A 24,569-nucleotide genomic window follows, 5' to 3' on the forward strand; every position below is an offset into this window, starting at 1 on the left:
AACTTCTTGCTGTTGTTAAAATGTTTATTTTCCCGTTCATGTAATTTATAGTTCCCAGTTAAATTCCTTGAATTGTGACATCAGGTTTTTAGTACTCCATTTCACTGCATAGAAAGCTGACCCGATGTCAGAGAAAAATTAACTTTAGAATAGCCCTAAACTTCTGCTCCTCATGTCATTATCAAGTGTACTCACTTCAGGAATAGTATGGTCATTGCAAAATGTTAAGGTGCCCACCAACTCACCTCTGCCCAACCTAACATGCATAACCTCCTACAGGGATGACACTTCTGCATTTCTCTCTTGCTAGCCACTCTATGGCTTCTCTGTATTGCCAATTTAGTGCAAATTGGCAGCAAATCTGCTCTCTTTAAGAATAACTGTCCAAAATAGTTCACATAGGAACCTTGCAGTCAACAAATACGAAATTTTTATTCTATAAATCTGAGCTGAATTTAAACCCGCAAGTGAAAGGTCAGTGCCTAAGCCTTTACACCATCCAGTCCCATATCCTAGAATGTACACATTGTCTTGTGCAAATGTTTTAGTTGACGGGCAATATGATTGGCGCAGGCTTGGAGGGCCGAAGGGCCTGTTCCTGTGCTATACTTTTCTTTGTTCTTTGTTGTTGTCTTAATTAGTTGGCTGAGGATCATTTTAAACATAATTATTCCACCAGTAACCAATATTTTTGCTTCTGCGGTGCATTTGAAGTGTCTCACACATACAGTTCGTCATTTATTAAAAGGCAATAAACTACATTTAACTGAACAATGGTGATTGTCTTGAATATGGCCTTACAAGTAAGAAAGCCACAAGTGGAGAGCTAGCCACTAATGAAGAGCTAGCGGACACCAAATAAAAAGTTAACCAGCAAACAACGGAAGGATAATTAATAAGGCTAAGTAATTGCTCAAACTATTCTTGTGAAAGTGATCCATTCACCGTGTTGGGTTCTCATTAACCTGAAGCAGTCGTATTGAAAACAAAATAGTTAATAGAAACACACTATCGATTTCTGTGAATTACTAAATTCTATAGAGTCGCCTATTTTGTGTTGGAAACTTGTGCATGGCTGTTTGCTTTCATAGACTTAAACACACAGAAGCAGGAGAAAGACAATCAGATTTCCGAAGCCTGTTTCGCCCATAAGCTAGATCATAACCGATCTGTACCTCAGCCTAATTTGGCCGCCTTTGCTGCAGATCCCTTAGATTTTTGTTCAGGGAGGGTACTAATTCAAAAATGTCAATTAATCCACAGACTTTGAGGAGAGCATACCAGATTTCTCTTTGTATGGAAAAAGAGCCTCCTGATTTTAGTCATAAATTACCTTACTCTAATTTTCCGCACGTGATCATACGCATTAGAAGTACGAGTAGACCATTTGGCCCCTCGAGCCTGCTCTGTCATTCAATAAGATCATGGCTCAATTCTTTGTTCCGCCTACCTCCAGTAACCTTAGATTCTTGAATAATAAGGGAGTCAATCTCCCTCTGCCTTAAAAATATTCAGTGACCCTGCCTCCACTGCTCTCTCAGGAAGGGAATTCCAAAGATTCACAAGCCTCAGAAAAAAATTCTTCTCCTCTTGTGTTAAATGGGCTACCCCTTTATTTTTAAATTGTGCCCCCCACCAGTTCTATTCTCTCTCACAAGGGGAAACATCCTTTCAGCATCCACCCTGTCAGGTCCCCTCAGAATTCTGTAATCTCTCTCCATTCAAATAATATGCTGCTTATCTATTCTTCCTGCCAAAGTGGACAAAATCACACTTTCCCACATTATATTCCATCTGCCAAATTTTTCCCCACTCAGTTAACCTATCTATTTCCCTTTGCAGAATCCTTGTGTCCTCTTCACAACTTACTTTCCTACCTATCTTTGTCATCAGCAAGCTTGGCAACCATACATTTGGTCCCTTCATCCAAGTCATTGATATAAATTGTAGTTGAGGCCCCAGCACTGATCCCTGTGGTGCTCCACTCGTCACACCTTGCCAACCTGAAAATGACCCATTTATCCCTACATTCTGTTTCCTGTTAGCTAAACAGTTCTCTATCCAGGCTAATTTGTTACCCCCTACACCATGACCCCTTACTTTGTGTAGAAACCTTTGATGTGGCACCTTATCAGATGTCTTCTGGAGATCTAAATACAGCATATATATGGCTTTCCCTTTATCCATGTTGCTTCCTCAAAGAACTCCAATAAATAAAGTCAAACGTGATTTCCCTTTCACAAAACCATGTTGAATCTGATTGCATTGAGATTTTCTAAGTGCCTTGCTATAACCTCCTTAATAATAGATTCTAGCAGTTTCCCTACAATAGATGTTAAACTAACTGGCCTGTAGTTTCCTGCTTTGTGTCCCCCTCCTTTCTTGAATAGAGGAGTCACATTCGCTAATTTTCCAACCTGATGAGACCTTTCCAGAATCTAGGGAATTTTGGAAAAGTAAAATCAATGCATCTAATATCTCAGTAGCCATAGAGTCATGGAGGTCTACAGCGCAGAAAAAGGCCCTTCGGCCCATCGAGTCTGCGCTGGTCAAACAAGTGCCTAACTATTCTAATCCCATTTTCCAGCACAAGGCCCATGGCCTTGTATGCCATGGCATCGCAAGTGCACATCCAAATACTTAGAGGTTTCTGCCTCTACCACCCTTTCAGGCAGTGAATTCCAGATTCCCACCACCCTCTGAGTGAAAAAATTTTTCTTCACAGCCCCTCTAAACCTCCTGCCTCTTTCCTTAAATCTATGCCCCCTGATTATTGATCCCTCCACCAAGGGGAAAAGTTCCTTCCTGTCTACCCTATCTATGCCCCTCATAATTTTATACACCTCAATCATGTCCCCCCTCAATCTCCTCTCCTCCAGGGAAAATAACCCCAGTCTATCCAATCTCTCCTCATAACTAAAACTCTCCAGCCCAGGCAACATCCTGGTAAATCTCCTCTGCACTCTCTAGTGCAATTACATCCTTCCTATAATGCAGATTCCAGAACTGCACACAATACTCCAGCTGTGGCCTAACCACCATTTTATACAGTTCCGGCATAACCTCCCTGCTCTTATATTCTATGCCTCGGCTAATAAAGGCAAGTATGGAGTTTTTTAAGACTCCAGGACTTGGGGACTTGTCAGCTTTTAGTTCTAATAATATTCTTAGTACTTCTTTCCACTCCCTTCTCCCTCAAACTGAATATGAAATTCAGTCATATTATGATCACTGCTGCCTAGGGGCACCTTCACATTGAGGTCATTCATTAATCCTGTCTCATTGCACATTATCAGATCTAGTATAGCCTGCCCTCTGGCTGGTGCTAGAATGTGCTGCCATAAGAAACTGTCCCAAAAACACTATGAACTCATCATCCAGGGTACCTTTGTCAATCTGATTTGTCCAGTCGAGATGTAGATGAAAATCACCCATGATTATCGCTGTACCTCTCACAAGCTGCCTTTATTTCTTCCATATACTCTGTCCTACAGTATGGTTACAGTTGGGGGGCCTATAAACCACTCCCACAAGTGACTTATTACCTTTACTACGCAGAGTGCACAAGCACAAGGTTAGAGGTTACAAAAATAGTAAAAAGACAGAATTAAAGGCTCTGTACCTGAATGCACGTAGCATTCGTAAAAAAGATGAACTCACAGGGCAAATTGAAAAAAATAGGTATTAATCTGATAGCCATTACAAAGACATCACTGCAGGATGACAAAGACCTGAATATTAAAGGGTACATGACATTTAGGAAGGACAGGAAGCTAGGAAAGGTGGAGGGGCAGCTCTGTTAATTAAGGATGACATTGGTACATTTGAGAGATGACTTTAGTTCTGGAGGTCAAGACAGAATCAGTTTGGGTAGAAATGAGAATTAGTACAACTCTCCCTGACATGCTATTGTAATCATTTCCCTTATTGCTACCTTGTTCTCTTGCCTTGTCTTTTTAATATATTGCATCTTCACAAACTTGATCCCTCGCCCCCACTGTTTAACTTAAAGCCCTCTGTACTGCCCTTGTTATACGACTTGCCAGAACACTTGTCCTATCGTGGTTCAGGTGAAGACCATCCCAATGGTGCAGCTCCCTTTTCTTCTGGATCCCTTTCTCAAAAGAAATAATGCCTCTTTAATTCTTCAGATCACTGTCAACTTCCACCTGTTAGGCTCTTGTGAAGCACTTTTTGATATTTTCCAAAGTTAATGCTGCTGTATAAGTGCAAATGTAATTTAACATGTGCGTTTTAGCTGCTTCCTAATAAATCAACTACATTTTTAATTATGTTAACAGGTATGGACATTTTTCTGGAATAAATCGTAAAGTTCAGTTAACATATCTACCTCTTGGATGTCCAAAGACTTCAAGTGAAGAAGATGGTATGCTTTCCTGTGTATGGCTTTTTTTTTTATTTCTTGGATTGTTGAAGGTATTTCAACTGGCATTGTTCAATTACTAAATGTAAATTTCTTTCTGTTGCTGACTACTACATGTTTAATGGAGCAATTTGCTTTAGGCAGCAATTAACAATGGTTGCATAGCTATAAGTAAAGATCTGACAAAGTTATCAAAAATTGAAGCCTCTTATCATTTAGTTCAGCAGTAATTTTAAGTGCAAGCATACAAGTTTTGTTTCTGACCCACCTGCAATTTCCTAGCTCTGTTCCTATTGCAAAGGTTCTGTATAACATGCTGCTCAAATGGTAGTCACTTCAATTTAAGTGTCAGCTTTGTCTAAGGTGTCATCTTTGAGTCACAAAGTTCTGGGTTTGCTTTCTAACCCAGCCTTGAGCACACAATCCAGGCTATTGAGTGAGTGCTGCACTGGCAGAAGTGACATCTTTTGGTTGAGACCCTAAGGTTTTGTCTAACCTCTCAACTGGACTTAAAAAGGTACCATGTTTGGTTTGGAAAATAGTAAACAGCAGAGAAGTTCACCCTGGTGTCTTATCCCTAAACCAGAAACACTCATGGAGGGGGGGGGCGGGGGGAGTGAAAATTTGTCCTATCCAGACTCCATAGGTTTCCCAAGGGCAGATAGCAGCTTTCTTCAGTGATGTCAATGAGGAGAGAAATTGTTCCCAATTATGTCAAGGCTGTTTGTAGGACTTTGCTGTGTGCAAATTGACTACACTCCAAAAGCACTTGGCTTTAAAGTGCTTTGGGAGGTCCTGAGATTATACAAGGTGCAGCATAATGCAAGTTTTTCCTTGCTCTGAATAATTCTAAATTACTTCTTATTAACAGACAACAAGAGGGAGGAGCCTTCACTATTGCTGGTGTTAAAGTGGGGTGGAGAACTGACTCCAGCAGGCAGGGTCCAAGCTGAAGAATTAGGTCGTGCTTTCCGGTGCATGTATCCAGGAGGGCAAGGTAAAATAGCAAGAAAAACATTTGTTTCCTAATAGACTTAGCACTAATAACTACCATATATATTCGTTTGAAAGCTGATCTCAATTAAAAGTCAACTCCATGATTTTTCACGTACAAAAGATAGTTTTTCATATACTTTGTGTAAAATTCAAACTTAGATTTTCAGAGATCATCACCCAAAAATTTGAGAACCAAAATATAATCTCTACAATCACATCAAAATCTCAATTCATTAGTTATTTTTAAAAAAAGGCACACCTACTGTACACTCCAGTACTCATTTGTCAGTTAACACAGGAAGAATGTCGATAGATTTTAGTTTTTGTAGGGGAGAAACTTGGCAGATTGGAGAAGAGGAATAAACAGCGCACGTTGGAAACATGATGCAAGGACCAACTTCTAGAGCGAACATGAAATAAATGAACACCTAGGCCTTATGTCCTCAGCTATCGCCCCCTGCCTTCCTGGGAAGGCTGAGCTTTGCTAATCAGGCCCTTGAGTGTCAAGTCAGTGCAATCCCCTGCTCCAAGACTTAGGCCAAGGGTTGGGGACTGGCAATGTGACATTTTACAATGGCGTGGACCTTCCTTTCCCCGGCCCTGAGCAGTTTTGGAACTGTAGGCCCAGCTGATACTTACTCCTGGGGCGTAGGGGTTGGGGGACGCTCCTTAATAAAAAATACACATGCACAGAGAGAGAAGGAGACAGACAATTAATGGCTGGTGTAGACACCACTCCCCCCTTTACCTTGTGAATTTTATTTGGGAGCCGTGTTTGTAAATTGAAAGGAAGCACCTCAAAAACATTACCCATGTAAAAGTTGAGCCCTTTAACTTCTTGCCTAAAAAATTGATCTCAAAAGTTTGAATTTTACATGAGTAAATTATGCTCTGGTATTTGCAGTGACTTTTAAAATAAGCGTTATTCCCTTTCTTAAAAAAAGCACAATTTGGATCGTCTTCCCAATTCTCCTTGTTTATGTTCACAGAAAAGTGAAATTTCCACGGACGCCTCCATGCATAGTGTAAATGCAGATTATTCTAGTGTATTTTTTGAAGTTTGAATAATTTGTCTTTTTACTCTATAGATTGTACAACACCACAGTGTAGTTGAAGCAGGAAAACTGCAAAATCATGAAAACTAGCAATGCTTAGTGTTTTGACATTGCAAGTGACTATATTAACTGATATAACAGTGACTGCAAAGTAATTTATTAATTGTAAATTATTTTGGGACATCCTACAGTGTGCTATAGATGCAAGGGCTTTCTTTTCTCACTAGGCATGCAAACCATGTTTGTAAATCAACTTTGCCTTTCAGGCAGGTAAAATGTGACCTGCTGAATTCCAATATTTGAATTAGTTTAGGTTTCTTCCCATACCCTACTTACAAGTTTTTGGTCCCAGGAACAACCCTTTATCACATGCATCCATTATTTCCAAGACACAGAATGATGCAATTAATATGACTTGCTTCCAAGGGTTTAATAGGCTGAGATAACCCTCATAGAAATGTGCACCATTCTAAACAATATTCCTATGTTTTAATGCAGGCGTCATGCTGCAAATTCTTATCTGGATGTAGCTGACTCCCATTTGATTCATTCATTGAAAAAAATTGAAAAAAGTGAGTTGAAGCAAGGCTGGACTGAACTTGCTTCTTTCCCATATTAAGTTTGTTTCCGAGACCACTTTCTTTTACCTTTGCAGTTTTGCTTGCTTACAAAGATCTGTTCCTCTGCACTGTTCATGAAATGCTAATTCAGTACCTCCTTCACTTCAAGGATTGACTTCGTTATTGTTATTCTCGCTGCTTTCTCTTAAACTCCAGATAATTCAATTCACAGCCTCATCAAAGCCCTGAACACACACTACCTGAGTTCTACTGGCTTCCTCTGTTACCAGTCAATTTCAGGTTTCTTGTCTTTGTCTTCAAATCTTTCTATTGTCATCCTACCTGAACAACCTGTTCTAGCCTTATGTCCATATCTGCACTGCAGGCCTTTGACACCAGGGGGAGAATTTTTGCTGCCATGTGGGAGTGAGTATGGAGGTGGGTAGGCGTGACATTTAGCACCACTGGTCGTTGTGCTGGGTCATCACCACCATTCTGACTGTAGGCGATTTTGCTCAGGAGGATGAAAGATGTGACCCCGCAACCTGCCTGATTCAGATTATGGGCCAACTGAACTTGTTAATGAACTTGCTAGCTCATCAAAGGCAGTTTGGAATTTTTTGGGGTTACACGATGGATCAGGAACAGTGCAAGTGGAAGGGACCAACAGCTGGGGTGCAGCAGGCATCCACTTCATGCCTCTGCACCCTCAGCATCACTGGTCAACACTAAAGATCGTTACGTGCATTCTATGCATGTCTTTGCACTGTTCCTGCATCCATTCAGAGTGCAACCACATATGACTCTCCGTGAGATTGGCCACTCTCTCACTGGAGAGTCTTGTGCATTGTGTGATGAACCCCAAGAGGAAAAATAACTTAGTTTAAATTGGAGATCAGGAGTTGGGAGGCTGGGAGCTACAGTCTCCAGCGGGCTTCGTGGTTCCTGTGCATGCGGCAGCTGAGGAATGGCTACATGTGCGCAAATGGTAGATTTTCTCATCTTCAGGCCAGGAACCGGCCCTGCGTGCATGTGCAGTTCATTATTTTTTTGACTGTCTCAGATTGGAAACCAGCCCTGCACCGGTGCATAAGGGGGGGAAAAAGAAGAAAATTGAAACTCTGAAACTGGAGGTCAGGTGACATGAAGATGAGTGACTGAGAAGGTGTGCCAAGGAGCAGGACATAATTAGGGGACAGGGAGAAGGCCCCAAACCAGGGAGAAGGACAGAAAGAGGCCCCAGAAGATAATTCTAGGTAAAGGGCAAGGACAGAGATCAGAAATAGAACCTGTTGAACAAAGTTGAGATTAAGGAGCAGAGCAGTTGGCTCAGAGTTAGAGAGAAAGCTGTGGGGAGCAGGCTTGAAGCAAAGTGGGCTTGATAGAAGCCAGAATATCTGAGGAGTCAGTTAAAGGTTGGTGACTGCTTACTGTAGGCCTTTGGAGCAGTGGTGCTGTGCTTGGCAAGGCCAAATATCTGTAGGTGTGTTTGGAAGATGAAGCTTGAGTGCACGTGGAGATCCAGGGGAAAGGAACATCAGAAGGAGAGATTGAAATCCCGCAGGTAGATCATTGTTGAAGGTGGCCGAGTGGTGGTGACGTTTGGGAGACAATTCCAAGATGAGTTCTTAGAGTGTGGAAATTGGAAACCCTCGTGAGAAAGACACTTTCGGTGAAACCGGCTGGCCCTGGTGTAATAAGCATCTGTGGGGGGGGTTGATAAAAAATCCATGAAATCTGCTTTGGTGGCATTTGTTGCTTGTTTTGGAACATGGTGTGACCAATCACAGTTCCCGATTAGTTCACGTGTACCGGATAATTAACCCTGAATAGTAGAATATAAAATAAATATTGTAAATTATGTATCTTTACGAATTTGTGTGCATCTGTAAAGGTATAGTTGGAGTGAAGGAATAGTGTGATTTGACTCATTTTTTGTTTGTATTGAAATCTTTCCAACCTTTTTGTCTAGTGTAATATAGTTCATTTTTCGTAATAAAAGTTTTATTTGTGTTAAAAGTACACTGGCAGATTCCTGTGAATGTATTCACTAACTGCCCTCCACGGTTTCTAAACAAGAAATAAAAGGAGCTATTAAACCAGGTTTTGCTTTGGGATCTGACTTGTCCAGTATTAACATCAGCTGGGACCATTACAGTTGCAAGCCCTGAGCTGCAGTGGTATACATGAGCTGAATGGACTCCTCCATTTGAAGCCTATGACTCTGCATTGAACTCTGGGAGCTCTGACATGTGGGCACACATCCCATGCTGCTGGTCAAGGTAGAGATGCCTTGCTTGTGACCCCCGAGGCCCTGCATCTTTGCTCAAAAAGCATGGCTAAGCCTGTCCTCTATTCTCCGAGGGAGACTGCCCACAACTGCCCGTGTTATGGCACAGCCAATGATAAATGTTACGTTGGTCAAATCCCAAAGGGAACCTTGGAACAGCTGACACAACTTGTTTTGCAATTTGCATAAATTTTGAGAGATGTGCCCTGAATTCATAGTAATAAGTCCACCAAGTCTGAAAGGTTTTTACAAAACTAGATTAAACATTTATTAATAGAAGAAATGACTTTCAATACATACATAGATCTACAAATCACTACTATGATAATTTCTAAATCCCCCTAATCAATGTAACTCCCAATCACACTTTTGTTAAGGCAACAGTAAGACACACAGATTTTAAAAGACCCTGGCAAATAAGCATGATATCCTGAACAAGTTGACTCCCAAGTGAGTTTTCTTAACTTCACTCCTTTGAAGACATCAGCTTGAGGCATAGATGCCGAAGGCTTTTTCATAGTCTTGTAAGATCTTAAAAATGCCTTTCCTTACACACAGCCCTTGCTCCTTCTCTCTTCATATCTTTCTCTTTGAATGCAAATACCATTGTTTCACTATGTCTTTGGACTTTACCTCCCTGATAATAAAACCCTCTCATAGCACTAAGTTTTACCAGTAACCTTTGGGATAAATAAACATACCGTTTCTAAACTTCACCTGGCTAAGTGACACATTTCAACCTAGTCTGGTTTATTTAAATAGGATCAAAGCAAAATACTGCAGATGCTGGAAATCTGAAACAAAAACAGAAAATACTGGAAAACCTCAGCAGGTCCGAGAGCATCTGTGGAGAGAGAAACAGAGTTGACGTTTCGAGTCCGTATGACTCTTCCTTCTGAAGAAGATTTATTTCAAAATGCAAATGTTTCCTTGATACCTATGTTTCTAAACTTCCCATGTTTATCTAATTAACATTTCAAACCTAACCTCTTTTTAGATCAAAGCACCCAGATTAGCTGCCTGTAATTCAATTAAATCTCTGACGCACACAGACATATATAGACACATCCCACTATTACCCTATTTTACAATAAATTCCAATAACATTGAGAATTATTATATCTTCTTGACACTCTGCCTCTTTTACCTCATCCTAGTCACCAGTGCTGTGCTTTTCACCCAGTACCACTCTTTCTAGTTGCATGCAAGGACCCATTGATGTGAGTGTACGTGCGTAGGTGAAGAGTGTGCTTGAATGGTATGATGGTGCTGGCTCTGCTGGTTCCTTCTCACCCAAGGCCCCGGTGATGATGCAACATCTCTGGCATGCTGCCTTCCAAAATTGACACTCTGGGAGAGACAAGAGGACCATGAGAATTTCATCTGACAGCAGAAGCCTCTTTAGAGGGCCCCCAGTGCAACTGAGCTTTTGGCATTCATTTACATATTTCATTATCTTTTCAACCCCTTCAAGTATTCCCATCTCTTCATTGCCCACTTGGCCATGTGCCCTCCTCTGGAGGTCTCCAGCATTACAGATGCCAGGCTTCAGTCAATTCAATTCATTCCACGTGATATCAAGAAACGGCTGAAGGCGCGGGATACTGCAAAGGCTGTGGGCCCTGACACTAGTCCTGCAATTGTACCGAAAATTTGTGTTCCAGAACTTTCCGCATCCCTAGCCAAGCTGTTCTAATTTGGTTCCAGTCCACTTGATTGTACTGTTGATGACGCCTTCTATCACTTTACTGCTGATCAAGAGCAGGCTGACGTGGGGGGGGAATTGGCTGGGCTGGACTTGTCCTGCTTTTTGTGCTCAGGACATACCTGGGCAATTTTCCACATTGCCGAGTAGATGCCAGTGTCGTAGCTGTACTGGAACAGCTTGGCTTGGGGCGTGACAAGTTCTGGAGACAAATCTTCACGATTGCCAGAATATTGTCGGGGCCCCATAGCCTTTGCTATATCCAGCGCCTTCAGCCGTTTCTTGATATCACTTGGAGTGAATCGAATTGCTGAAGACTGGCATCTCCTCCTGTTGACTATAATGTTCCACTACAATGGCTGCCATCATTCCTTTAAATCAGGCCCATACCTTAATAGTCATGCCCCCATCCTGCACCCAAAGCTGCTAATTGGCTTCCAAACCTACCCTCCAATTAGTTTTTGACTTTGGGCAAAGCAGCATTCTGTGACTGCTTTCACCCTTGTGAAGAGTTAGAACCCGAAAATGGTTCCGTTGTTGGGTTCCTGACCCCCAAATACATAATCGCGTCCCAGACTACTGCATATTTCCTTCTCCCTTTACTTCACCATTAAAAGGCAATTTTTCAGTCGCTAAGCCCTCATCTTGGGAATTCTGACTTGCTGCCTCCCTCCTTGTCTTAAAGGTTAATTATTCTCCTTTTTCCTGTCTTTTGTTTCATCATTTCATTTTTGCTTCATCACTCATTCCAATTTTCTTCCCGGTTGGTATCAACCTTTCTGGTTTGCAGGAAGAATGAGGAGCAGTGATGGGGGAAGGCTAAGAAGCTAGTAGTGGTAGCTGAGAATAGGCTTAAGTTCAACCCTGGGAACAGTGACAACAGTGCCAGCCAATGGTAAAACCAGCTGAAAGCTTGAAGGCTGGTATGGATCGGTGTTATGACCACAGAATGAAATCAAACCTTGGAGCTGAATTGCTTGGAACACCTACACGGAATAAATAACATATCAATAAATAAAAGCCGCAATATTTCAAATTTGTCGTTTTAATTAAACTTGCGTGAGAGGTAAAATCACATGGAGAAGAACCAAGCTCTCATCAAATCCAGGAAAGAGTGTACTGGAACATTACTTATATAATCTAGCTACTGGATAGTTCCATAATTGTGAGATAATTACATAAGCGATACCCATGCACGAAGTGTGACAGAAATGTAACGCCAGGTAGTCAAGTGGTGCAAATTGAAAATGTGCACAAAAATAAGGTTTTTATTTCACTGTTTTTACCCGACCCTGTAACAAGTGAGGAAAATTACGGCTTCTAATGTTCAGCACTGCAACTTGCATTAATATAGTGCTTTTACTGTAGAAAATACCCTAAGGTGCTTTGCAGAAGGGAAAAACAAAACAAAGGGCTATTATCCTTGATGAAAACTGTCAAGCAGGATAGAACCAATAAACATCCAAATAATTCACAGCTCTGCATCCCAATGTTTCTCAGTCCTGTGAAAGGTTGATATCTTGTTCACACTCAGTAAATCTGAAGTTGCTACATCAGAGTGGAAGAATTTCTTTCAAATTTGTGCTTAACAATTTGTAGAAGCTGAATGACAGTTTCAGCCCAATTGTGTGGCAACAGTCTATTTAAAATACAAAATGTCAAATACTCATCATTATAAACAGAGGAAATTTGTATGTCACTCTGTGCTAAGTATTGAATGAAAAGGACTGAACTATTATGCAGTGCAATATCAATTAGTGCTTGCTGATCTAAATAGTATAGTAGGTTATGTTATATTGTTAATTCTTCTGTTGTACATGGTAATATTTAGGAAGGGTTGAATATTTGATACTTCTACGTTCTTCTATCCTTGCTTTCTGCATTTCATATATACTGTTTCAGGAGATTATGCAGGATTTCCCGGTTGTGGTTTGCTCCGATTGCACAGTACGTATCGGCATGATCTAAAGATCTATGCATCCGATGAAGGGAGAGTTCAAATGACAGCAGCAGCCTTTGCTAAGGTTTGAAATGTCTGGAATTTTATTAAGTGCTTATGCTTTCGCCTACCAATATACTTAAAGCTGTATTACGAGGTAGTCATAGAAGTTATTATTCAACTGATGTCTTCCAGAATTAATTTCTGAGAATAGTATTTTTCTCAAAATGACCATAAGACGTAGGAGCAGAAGTAGGCCAATTGGCCCATCAAGTTAGCTCTGCCAGTCAATGAGAACATGGCTGATCTGATAATCCTCAACTCCACTTTCCTGCCTTTTCCCCATAACCCTTGATTCCCTTACTGATTAAAAATCTGTCAATCTCAGCCTTGAAAATACTTAACAACCCAGCCTCTACAGCCCTCTGTGATAAAGAATTCCACAGATTGACTACCCTCAGAAGAAATTCCTCCTCATCTCTATCTCAAATGGGAGACCCCTTACTCTGAGATTATGCCCTCTGGTCCTAGACTATCCCACAAGGGGAAACAACCTCTCAGCATCTACCCTGTCAAGCCCCCTAAGAATCTTATATGTTTCAATAAGTTCACTCCTCATTCTTCTAAACTCCAGGCCTAACCTACTCAACCTCTTCTCATAAGAAAATCCTTCCATACCCGGGATCAACCTCGTGAACCTTCTCTGGATTGTCTCCAATACCGGTATATCTTTTCTTAGATAAGGGGACCAAAACTGTTCGTAGTATTCTAGGTGCGGTCTAACCAGAGCTTTGTATAGTTTTAGCAAGACTTCCCTGTTTTTATACTCCATTCCCTTTGAAATAAAGGCCAACATTCCCTTGCCTTCCCAATTACCTGCTGAACTTGTATGCTAGCTTTTTGGGATTCATACACGAGGACTCCCAAATCGCTCTGTGCTGTAGCTTTCTTCAGTCTTTCTCCATTTAAATAATATTCAGCTCCTCTATTCTTCCTGCCGAAATGCATAACCTCACATTTTGTTACGTTATATTCCATCTGCCAAGTTTTTGCCCACTCACTTCACCTATCTATATCCCTTTGTAAACTCTTTGTCACCCTCACTGCTTGCCTTCTCACCTATTTTTGTATCATCTGCAAACTTGGCGATAGTACATTCGCTCCCTTCATCTAAGTCATTAATATATATTGTAAATAATTGTGGCCCTAAGGATTTAAAGAGCAATTACAATGAAACCGCTTTGAACTGTTACCAATACTTGTTAAGAGCATAAAGCACCCACAAAAGTCTTCATATTTTGCTGCCATCACCCTACAAACAAGTCTAGTCAAAGGGAAAATAATAATTTGGATGAAGAATCTCTTGATATGGGTCTGAAATTCCTCCAATTTGAATCAATGCTCTTTTCTTGCTTTGATGGCATACCTCAGTCATATTCCTGTTTTTTTCTGTCTCTCCCATTATTTCTCTCCTCCAAGTGCCCCCCCCCCACCCCCAAAACCACCGCACCAATAAATTCGCTCCAGAAGGTCGTCTCTTAGTTGGCTCCTTTCATTGCAACAGTGACAACACTATAAAAGTACCAAATTGGTTGTAAAGCACTTTGGGACATTCTGTGGCCATGAAAGGCACTTTGTAAATGCATGGCTTTACTTTTATTGAAAAGCCCAAGGTATATCAATATTTCTTAATATTTTTTCTCTGATATCAGTGGATCTGGTTGCAAGCAGAAGAAATATGTATGGCAGCTCAGGGTGCACATCAAATTGAAAGATCACAACTGGCAATATAATAATTTTACTCATTGGTTTAAAACAGTACATTTTGGATATTGATTTGTTGATCCTTCTGAGAATATAATTTGAATGTCTGAGTGAAGTCAGTTTTTCTAAGTCTTCACCAAGTCAGTTGTGAAATTAAGCAAAGTGAAGTGAAATGTGCTAGAATATTCTGCATCAGCAGTGTCAGCAGGTTATCAGCATCTGTAGAATGAGATTTGATTAAATACGTAGCCATATCTGCCATGCTGACAAAGCTAACGATCAGTTATTTACCTGATAAAGACTTCAAGTTGATTGGCATAGTCCTTTTTTTTTTAAAAAAAAGAAAGTAATATGAACCATGTGTTCTCAAATGCAATGTCAAAATAACATCAGAAACAGAAGGCAAATTTTGGGTAGTGTCCAGTTTTGCTAACTATGGTAAATTCTATTTATAATAGTCCAAAGTGCTGCTGTAAATGATAAAAAATGAGATGGATTTGTTTCTATGTGAAGTAATGCCTAAAATTATGTTGACTATTTACAACTAGGGATTGCTAGCTCTGGAAGGGGAGCTAACCCCAATTCTTGTACAGATGGTTAAAAGTGCTAACATGAATGGCTTGCTAGACAGTGACAGTGACTCCCTGAGTAGTTGTCAGCAGCGGGTTAAAGCTCGGCTCCATGAGATTCTACAGAAAGACCGAGACTTCACTGCTGAAGATTATGAAAAGGTGGGTGATGGCTTCTTTCCATTCGAACATTTGTGTTCATATTTTGTGATTTATTTGTATGCTAAGAAGTTAATTTGAAAAAATGTTTTTTCTTTGGTCATCTGAATGATGCCATATTGATCTCATCCTCACACAACAATATTTGGTTGAGTTAGGGCAGTCTGGAGTGTTGAGTGCTTTCCATTAATGTGGCAAACTCTCATCACACCAGCAAAACAACTACTTGGTATTTATAAATTTATCAATAAAATGAGTACCAAACTAATGATGGAAAAGGTTGACTAAAAGCTTGATAATGAAGGTGAATTCTAAGTGGGTCAGAAAATGACAGAGGAGAACCTTAAAGGAAAGGAAGCAGAGGTGGAAGAGTTTGGGGAAGTAAGTACAAAGCTTCGAACAAGGTACTCTGTGGTGGCAGAGCAGGAAGAAAAGACCTTGCTACAGCTGTTCAGGCTATAATTGGACACACAAACATGAACCAAGTGAGGGTAATCCCACGGACCAAGACAGTAGAAGAGAAGGGATTGGAGAAGGTTGACAGTACTTGAAGAATGTAAAGAGGAAAAAGAAAGAAAATGACTTCCAGATGCCATCCCCTTGTTCATACACTGAGGACTTCCAATAACTTCTAGACTCTAATTTTACTGGTGGATGTATGATGTAATTTTAGTTTGAGTCAGATCAGCCAATTTTATATCAACATGATATTAATAGGTAATTTTGCACTTTGCCTTAATCAGTGCTTGGATTTGAAAGTATGAAGTTTGATATGGGATTAGGTAACATTTTTTCACATTTCACCTCTCTTGCCCATTCTTCATGGGCACTAGTTGTCATCCAGTGCCTCCAAATTATTATGATTTTCATATTTACCTTTTTGCAATGCTTTCCTCCTCCTTGATTGTAATGTTAGAATTTGTAAACTATAGATTTTAATCATCTTTCAATATTTCAATCTCTGAACCCTAGCCACATTGTCGGTGAGGGCCAGGATTTGTACTTTTCTGTTGGAGAAAGTTCATGCAGGGGTCTGTACTCTTAAGTTGTACGATGTAGCTTTGCAGAGGTTGAGCTAAACATTGCAGGAAACTCAGATGCTTGATAGTCAGCGAGAGCTGACCTCTGAGGATGTTGCAGTCAAAAGATACTATGGCCTAAACACTTGTTGACTTTTTGCAACAAAGTGTTGAATATGGCAAGTGACTTGTGTATGCACACTCCACACCGAATATGTGCCGCCAGCTATATTGGTAAAGGCTGCACTATAGATGTTCAAGGTCCACACCTGAAACAGATGTTAGGTTCCCTTTTTCCCATACAAAGGGGTTAATGTTTGTTTGAGGACCCCCTTTCTGAAATTGGGTGGGTCTGAATGCATCTGGCACCAGGGTTGTGGTATTCAAGATCATATCAGTAAAGTAGACAGATACCAGAAAAGCATGTTTTTTTTTAATTTACCTAAACGTAGAGGCAGGAAGAGCAATCCTCCTACTGGCTCCATGGTAGCCCCTGAAGACTGCTGCTGATGTAGCTTTGTCCTCATGGAACCAGCGAACTTTCTCTGGTTGCCTGATTGACATTTACAGCTCAGTGCCAATATGCTGATGATGCCTGATGCTTAATTTCCGGTGAATCTTGGGGCTCTGGCACACGCTGACTGTTTCAGGCCTGAAAATGGGTTGAAGTGAATTTCCACCTATGTTTGGCCTCAGGCTTCTTGTTTTAGGAAGGAAAAAAATGGCTGAAGTTCCCACATTCTCGATCCCTATCTAAATGTTCCTTCCAGAAGTGTCCTTGTTTGGAGTTCAGTAAAGAAATGATTAATTTCCCCCCCTACTGATACTTATGGTCAAACTCACCCATGAATAATGGAACTTGGTGAGGCACTGGATGACAACTAGTGCCCATAGAACTGTGTCTCAGGCCAAAAATTGGTGATCAAAACAAAAATAATGCTGGGCTTGTTGCACATGTGACTTTCCCATTCCTGTGCTGTGTAAAAGCTGCTTCATGCATATATGTCTTCTGTTCATTTTTTTCCCATATTGTGGAGAAGCTTTGTAGCACCGTATCACTTCAACCATAGCTCTGAGGAGAAAGATTCCCTTTTGACCTGTGCCACTACTTGGGCAGTTTGGTGTAGACTATTGCCAGCCTAGTATAGGCTTTTTCCTAACCATTCTTGGATGTTGTTAGGCTTACCAGTTTCAACTAAGACCCCTGAAGTTGCTGCATTAATTAGTTCTAGTAGTGTCTTGGGTTATGGGTCACCTGTGAACATGCTATATCTGAGGGCATTGTTCAAGACTTTGAGTCCCTCTTGGTTGTTTCCTATTCAAAGGCAAAGTCTGGAATGCATAAAGGAGCCTCAATCACTCCACCTCTTTTTATAGTTATTGGTTCCTCCATGCCAATAAAAAGCTGTCAGGAGCCCAGGGCTTTTGTTTACAGAGAAGGTATACTTTGGCTTCTCTACACAATTTGCAAAGGCTTCTGATTTCTTCAACTCTTTTATGTGAACTTAGTGACTATTTTCACCTTCACCCATACATTTGGACCATTTAATGAACCTCTCCTCTTGGTTTTTGCCTGAGAAATCCATTCTGAAGGTTGCGGGGCTTTGGATGACAAGGATCTGACAACCTAAATAAGGGAGGAAGGATGGAAATTATCATACATCCTTGTCTGAACCCAGGGTGTTCTGAAAGTTTAATTGCAGGTTAACTCTAATCTTTAATGTGGCTACCTTGGACACCCTTGATCCAAAGGCTTTTTAGCTGTTTCTGATTCTCTGTACTTTGGTCCTTACAATTTTTGTTTTGCCCTTATTTCTGGATTATAAATCAGAGCTTGGGCATACATGTGAATGCAGTCCCAGTGGAGACCAGAATAAAATGGCATTTTTTGCTGTCATCTTGGTTTTCAGTCACCTTATCTTGAAGTTAATTTCCACGCAGTGATTACTCCTTGAAGAAAAGCTTTATTAGTTATTGTTATTAGTTCTAAATTTGTCTTATGTTGTTTTGAAGTGGTTTTTCAGGTTTACCTTTTCCACAGTTTTACTGTCCTGTGTATACTTCTGAAAGATCACTTCTCAAACATATCCTTTGGGGACCTTTGTGGCCTCAAAGGTCCCCAGTTTATCTTAACCTCCATCTCTGACACCAGGCACTGAAGTTTTAGGCTACAATGAGAGCGAACACAGAGGTGGACAGGCAGGAATTTCACTAGTTCCCTGGCACTGTCCTGTCCCTTTGCCATTTACCTTGAGTGAGGATGGGGGAACGGCTGGTAGTCAATTTAGCCTGTTTAAAGACCAGTTGGCAGAGGCAAACTGGAATTTTCCAGTTGGCTCCAGGTACCCGAAGGTGCTGGGAACAGTGTAGCTGGCAGGCGGTGGCCTCCAGGTGATCGATGAAGAGGGGCCAGTGCTCTTGGCAGGGTTTGAGGCCCTTCTCTTCATGCCTGCCTGACTTCAGGAACAGGTTGCCTGTGGAGAGGTTGCCTGTCCACAGTGGAGGCTGGGTAGCTGATTCTATTTTTTAAATTTAAAACTTTAATAAGTTGGAGCGAGGGTGCCTGAAAATGCCAGCCTACTTAACTGGACGGTGAGACCCTCTGGCTGCTAATTAACCAATTCAAGGAAAATCACTGTCAGGTGACTGTCCTCCACAGGGACAGACTTCTGACCACCATTTGATCCTGACATCAGGGCCCTGAAGGCTATAGGGAAAATCCTTTCCAAGGAGTCAACACCAATACTATTCTCTGTGTTGCCTCCAAAGTTAGAATGATTACTTTGTGGTTTAGTGATCAGAAATGGTGCCTTTTTTATTTCTCCTTTTCCTTTTTCCCCCTCTTTCTGAAGTCTTTGTTATTCCTTTTTGACCTTTTGTTCTCTTTCTTCCCTCCCAAAGAAAAAATGGAGTGTATTTAACTAATGTATGTTTTTTCTTAATTATTTGACGTATATTATGGTCTGTAATAGTCTTCTTTCTTTAACATTTTTGTCTTTTGCAGCTTGCTCCAACTAAAAACAGTTCTATAATTAAGTCAATGCAGTTAATCAAAAACCCTGTTAAGACCTGTGATAAGGTTTACGCCCTGATTCAGAGCCTGACATCCCAAATTAGACAGAGGATGGAAGATCCCAAATCAGCTGGTAAGGTATTTCATTTATACATAGACAAAAAGGGAAAGGATGACAAAAGGGAACATGAAGAGGTTAGGAAAGATGTCAAAATAACAATTAGAGAAGCAAGGGATTATGAAATTAAATTAGCAAGTAATATAAAAAATAAAGTATTCTAGAAACAAATATCAAGATCCTTCAATAGGGTACAACAGTTGTATTCCAAGGGTAAGGTCATGTGGGGTCATGATAAATAGCTGAATGGATAGCAAATGGCTTAAAAAATTAGCAGAGAATAGAGGTAAAGAGCAGTTATTAAGACCGGAGGAAGGTAGAAAGTGGTGTTTCACAAGAACCCCTGTTGTTCATAATTTATATTAATGATTTGGACTAGGGACAAGTAACTTAACATCAAAATTCGTAGATGCCAAACAGAGCATACATAGGAGCAGGCCATTCGGCACCTCAAGCCTGCTCCACCAAACAGACGATCATCGCTAATCTAATTGTGGCCTCAACTCCACATTCTGCCTATCCCTGATAACCTTTGACTCCCTTGTTAGTCAGTCAAGAATCGACCTTTGCCTTAAAAATACTCAATGACCCTGCCTTTACTGGTCTCCAGGGAAGTGTGTTCCAAAGATTCAAAACCCTCTGAGAAAAAATGTCTCCTTAAATGGTGGACCCCTTATTTTAAAACTCTGTCCCCCTAGTTCTAGTGTCTCCCACAAGGGGAAATACCCTTTCAGGATCCACCCTGTAAAGTCCCCTCAGGATTTTTTATGTTTCAATTAGAACACCTCTCGATCTTCTAAACTCCAATGGATAGAAGCCCAGCCTGTTCACTCTTTCCACATAAGATAACCCCACCTATCCATGGTTTCAGTCGAGTGAACCTTCTGTGAACTACTTCTAACACATTTATACCCTTTCTTAAGTAAGGAGACCAAGACTCTACATAGCACTCCAGATGTGGTCTCACCAACACCCTGTACAACTGTAGCAAATAACCCTTACTTGTATGTTTAATTCCCCTTGCAATAAACAACAACATTCCATTTGCCTTCCTAATCACTTGCATACCAACTTTTTGTGAGTCATGTACCAGGATACCCAGATTCTGCTGCACCTCAGAATTATACAATCTTTCTCCATTTAAATAATATCCTGCTTTTTTATTCTTCCTGTGGGTAAGTTCACATTTTCCCACATTATACCCCATCTGCCAAATTTTTGCCCACTTATTTGACCTATCTGTGTCTCTTTGCAGACTCCTTACGTCCTTTCACAACTTAATTTCCTACCTACCTTTGTGTCATCAGCTAACTTAGCTATCATACATTCGGTCCCTTCATCCAAGTCATTGATATAAATTGTAAACAGCTGAGTCCCAGCGCTGATTCCCTGTGGCACTCCACTTGTCATGCCTTGCCAACCTGAGAATGATATATTTATGCCTACTTTCTGTTTCCTGTTAGCTAACCAATCCTTGTGCATATCACCCCTTACCCCAGGAGTGGGGAAGCTCTTTCTTATTAAGGGCCACTCACATATAGACAAAATCAGTCGTGGGCCCCACACACGCACAGAAACCAACTTAATTTTTTTTTTAGAAAAAGTACAGAAACATTCAACTCACCCACTGTTTTAATGCAATGCTTGCTTTTCCTTAATGAGCCTTGTTATGTCTGCTAGCACTGATGTTGCTACTCTCATCTGGTTTTCCAAATTCACACCTGTTAATCTGCCACACAAATGGTTCTTTGCAAGATAGTTTTGAAAAAAACTGCTCACAGCACAAGCAGATCAAAACAGCGATTCAATTTTCAGCGCATGTCCTCAAGTTTGGCAATTCATTGGCACCTACATGGAGTCTGTAAAATAGGTAGGTAATTGTATTTAGCCTGAAGCACAATGTTGCTTTGCAGTTCTATAACTTCATGTTGAAGGTCCTCAGGGATTCCGGACAAATTGTCAGGTCAAAATAGCTGGTGGGAAGCAGTGGAAGAGATTCAACCTAAAAAATTACCTTCTGTAATGAGGATTGCCCAATACTCCTGAAAGACTACTCTCGGGTTTCCCAAGGGAAATCTCGATTCTGTCAACTTTTGCTCCATCAAAGGGAGAATACAGCTAGTTTTCTCCCTTCCACGATTAAGCAGAAATCAACCATCCACAATCAATACCTCCTAACATCCTGATTGCGCTGAGAGAAGCGCAGCCAGAGAATGAACTCACATCCCATGAGGCTGAGCTTCGTTGTGTCTGGCAAGCGGGAGTTGCTTATAAAATGGCGCAAATGGTGTGTGCGGAATGGAGGAAGTCCTCACCGTCCAGGGCTTGTAGCTGTGTTACCTGCAACCCGCTCAGTGGCTGGAGCTCGAGCAGCGACTGCCCATTTGGACTTTTTGCGTTCTGGTTCTCCTTGGTTTGCACGATTCAAAAATTTTGCAGCGGTTCAAGAAGGCAGTTCACCACCATCTTCTCGAGGGCAATTAGGGATGAGCAATAAATGTTGGCCTAGCCAGCGACGCTCTCATTACTAAGGTCGACCTTTTTTCTTCGCCCTTGAGGCAAAGGTGACCTTGTTCTTCATTTGGCATATTTGATAGGGTAGCAGTGGGCACTTAGCAGTGGTGACTGCAAAGTCTGATCTGTGCCCAGAAGGTTCTGTTGCAAATAGGACAGGATACCACAGAGTTCTGGATGAGTTGCTGCTCAGGAGTTCCTCTCCTTGCATTTTCTCTCTACCTCTCACATGCGCCTGCTTCCAAAGGAGGTCACGCTGTTTCTTATATTTGGTTGTCTCAGGTGCAGTGATCCTGGGCGAGCTTCTCCCTCAACTCGGAAGTCAATATCAAAGTTCCTAAGCAGCGGTGTGAAATTTCTGCCATTTTTGGCAGAGTTCTGACTTGGATCATGGAAACCTGCCCTTTTATTTTCTAACCTCCACCTGATCCTCTCTTCATTCGGCAACCAATTTTGATCTGGCTTAGACTTCCATTTAATCCAATTACAGCCCCAGTGACTCGCTTCATGATATTGGGATGCTGAGGCTGTACCCCCAGTAACTGCTGCTCCAATTTACATCCTGCAGAGTGCCTTCCGGCGCTGGGGCGTCTTCCTGGTGCTGCCTCTGCTACGGGAGTTGCAGTGGTGGACTGGGTGGGGAAGGATGAGTGAGTGAAGGAGAGGGGGATTTGGGCAGAGGGGCTGCTGTGAGTGTGGGGATTGTGGCGGGGAGGGATTTTAAGAAAGAGGAGTGCTGAATGAGTGATTGGGGAGCAGAGGGGTTGGGAAGAGGTGCTGCTGAGTGAGTGCAGGGGGTGTTTGTGGTGTGGGAGAGGAGCTGATTACAACGTGTATGTAGGTGTGTGGTGGGGGAGGGGGCTTTCTGAGCTCACTGAGCTTTCAATCGTCATGTAATACATAGAGCTTGGCTGAAACCTGCTTGTGTACTTAAATTATTTTTACAAAGTAATCTAAAACACATTCCTGTATTAATATGGTGGTGGGAACTTAAACAGCACCTTCCAACCCCACAACTGCTACCATCTAGAAGGACAGGGCAGCAGGTACATGGGAACACCACCACCTGGAAGTTCCCCTCCAAGCTACTCACCATCCTGACTTGGAAACATATCACTGTTCCTTCACTGTCACTGGGTCAAAATCCTGGAATTTCCTCCCTAACAGTGTTGTGGGTGTACCTACATGGACTGCAGCGGTTCAAGAAGGCAGTTCACCACCATCTTCTTGAGGGCAATTAGGGATGAGCAATAAATGTTGGCATAGTCAGCGACGCCCTCATCCCATGAATGAATAAAAAAAATGTTGATCTTTCTTATGTGATCTTTAATTATATACCAAATGTTACTATGCTGCTTTACAGCTGTGACGTTCTTGCTAATGTCTGGAGTCACGTTAATTTACAAGAGTTTTTGTGTGTGTGTATATATATATATATTTGTTCATGGGACGTGGGCGTCGCTTGCAAAGCCAGTTTTTTTTTGCCCTTCCCTAATTGTCTTTGAGAAGGCGGTGGAAAGTTAAAAATGGGGTTACATTGGAAAATTGTTTGCAAGCACTGGCGTGTACGTAATCTGGCAAGATCTTGTTCTGTTGTTCGTGTGGACTTCATCCAGTATGAAATGCAGCAAGTTCATTGAACGCTGAAATGCTGAGGTCACTTTGGTGATTTGATACAAATGCATTGGTCCACATTAATGATGGTAATTGAGGGTAAGCAAATGGAATTGTTTCTACCTAATAATTCCACCCATTTGAAGTGGCCTAGAAGTGTTTGCTTTTCACTATAGCCCATTAAAAATGCTACAATACACAATTCCTTCTCTCAAAAAATTTCAGACCTTTTTTCCTTCGGCCACTCTTACCCCTGCTCCTAAGTGTGACCTTGTAGTGTATATAATCCTTGTAGCCTGTACCCTTCCAGGGTATAGAAGACCATAGCACTCTGGTCAGGCCACACTTAATGTGTGTAGCTCTAGTCCGTATACTATAAAAACACAGAAGCACTGCAGAAAACCAAAAAAAGATTTACAAGAATGGTGCCAGCATTAAGATTACACTAAAAGGTACGGTGGTAAATAAACAGTGGGAAACCTTTTAAAAAACCATCCAAAATGTTCAACAGAAATACAATACATTAAAAACAAAAACTCACCAAGGAAGATCCTTCTGTGGCTTGCTAAAGAAGTTCAGAATAGTATTAGATTTGTTTAAATAAAGGCTTTTAATGTTGCAAAGAAAAGTCGCAAGCCCAAGGATTGAGAGTGTTTTAGAAATCAGCAAAGGGCCACCAAAAAGTTGATAAAAATAGAAAAAAAAAATCAAACACGAGAGTAAATTAACCAGGAATATAAAAACAGATTGTAAGAGCTCTTTTAAGTATATAAAAAGGAAGAGAGCAGCTAAACTAAGTGTTGGCCCTTTAGAGGCAGGGGCAGGAGAAATTATCATGGAATAAGGACATGGCAGAGACATTGAGCAAAT

At 41.2% G+C, this 24,569-nt stretch overlaps 1 protein-coding gene across 1 annotated transcript in view; it reads left to right on the plus strand.

Moving 5' to 3' along the window:
- Positions 1 to 24,569, plus strand: part of ppip5k2 (diphosphoinositol pentakisphosphate kinase 2) — a 180,890-nt gene that overhangs the window by 51,734 nt on the left and 104,587 nt on the right. Inside the window, exons 14-18 of the mRNA XM_078565916.1 lie at positions 4,302 to 4,387; positions 5,256 to 5,381; positions 12,893 to 13,014; positions 15,242 to 15,424; positions 19,445 to 19,586. Of these exons, the coding sequence (XP_078422042.1) occupies positions 4,302 to 4,387; positions 5,256 to 5,381; positions 12,893 to 13,014; positions 15,242 to 15,424; positions 19,445 to 19,586 (659 nt within the window). The remainder of the gene's footprint in view (positions 1 to 4,301; positions 4,388 to 5,255; positions 5,382 to 12,892; positions 13,015 to 15,241; positions 15,425 to 19,444; positions 19,587 to 24,569) is intronic.

The sequence above is a fragment of the Cetorhinus maximus genome, chromosome 2, assembly GCF_964194155.1.
Source record: "Cetorhinus maximus chromosome 2, sCetMax3.hap1.1, whole genome shotgun sequence".
NCBI classification, from domain to species: Eukaryota; Metazoa; Chordata; class Chondrichthyes; order Lamniformes; family Cetorhinidae; genus Cetorhinus; species Cetorhinus maximus.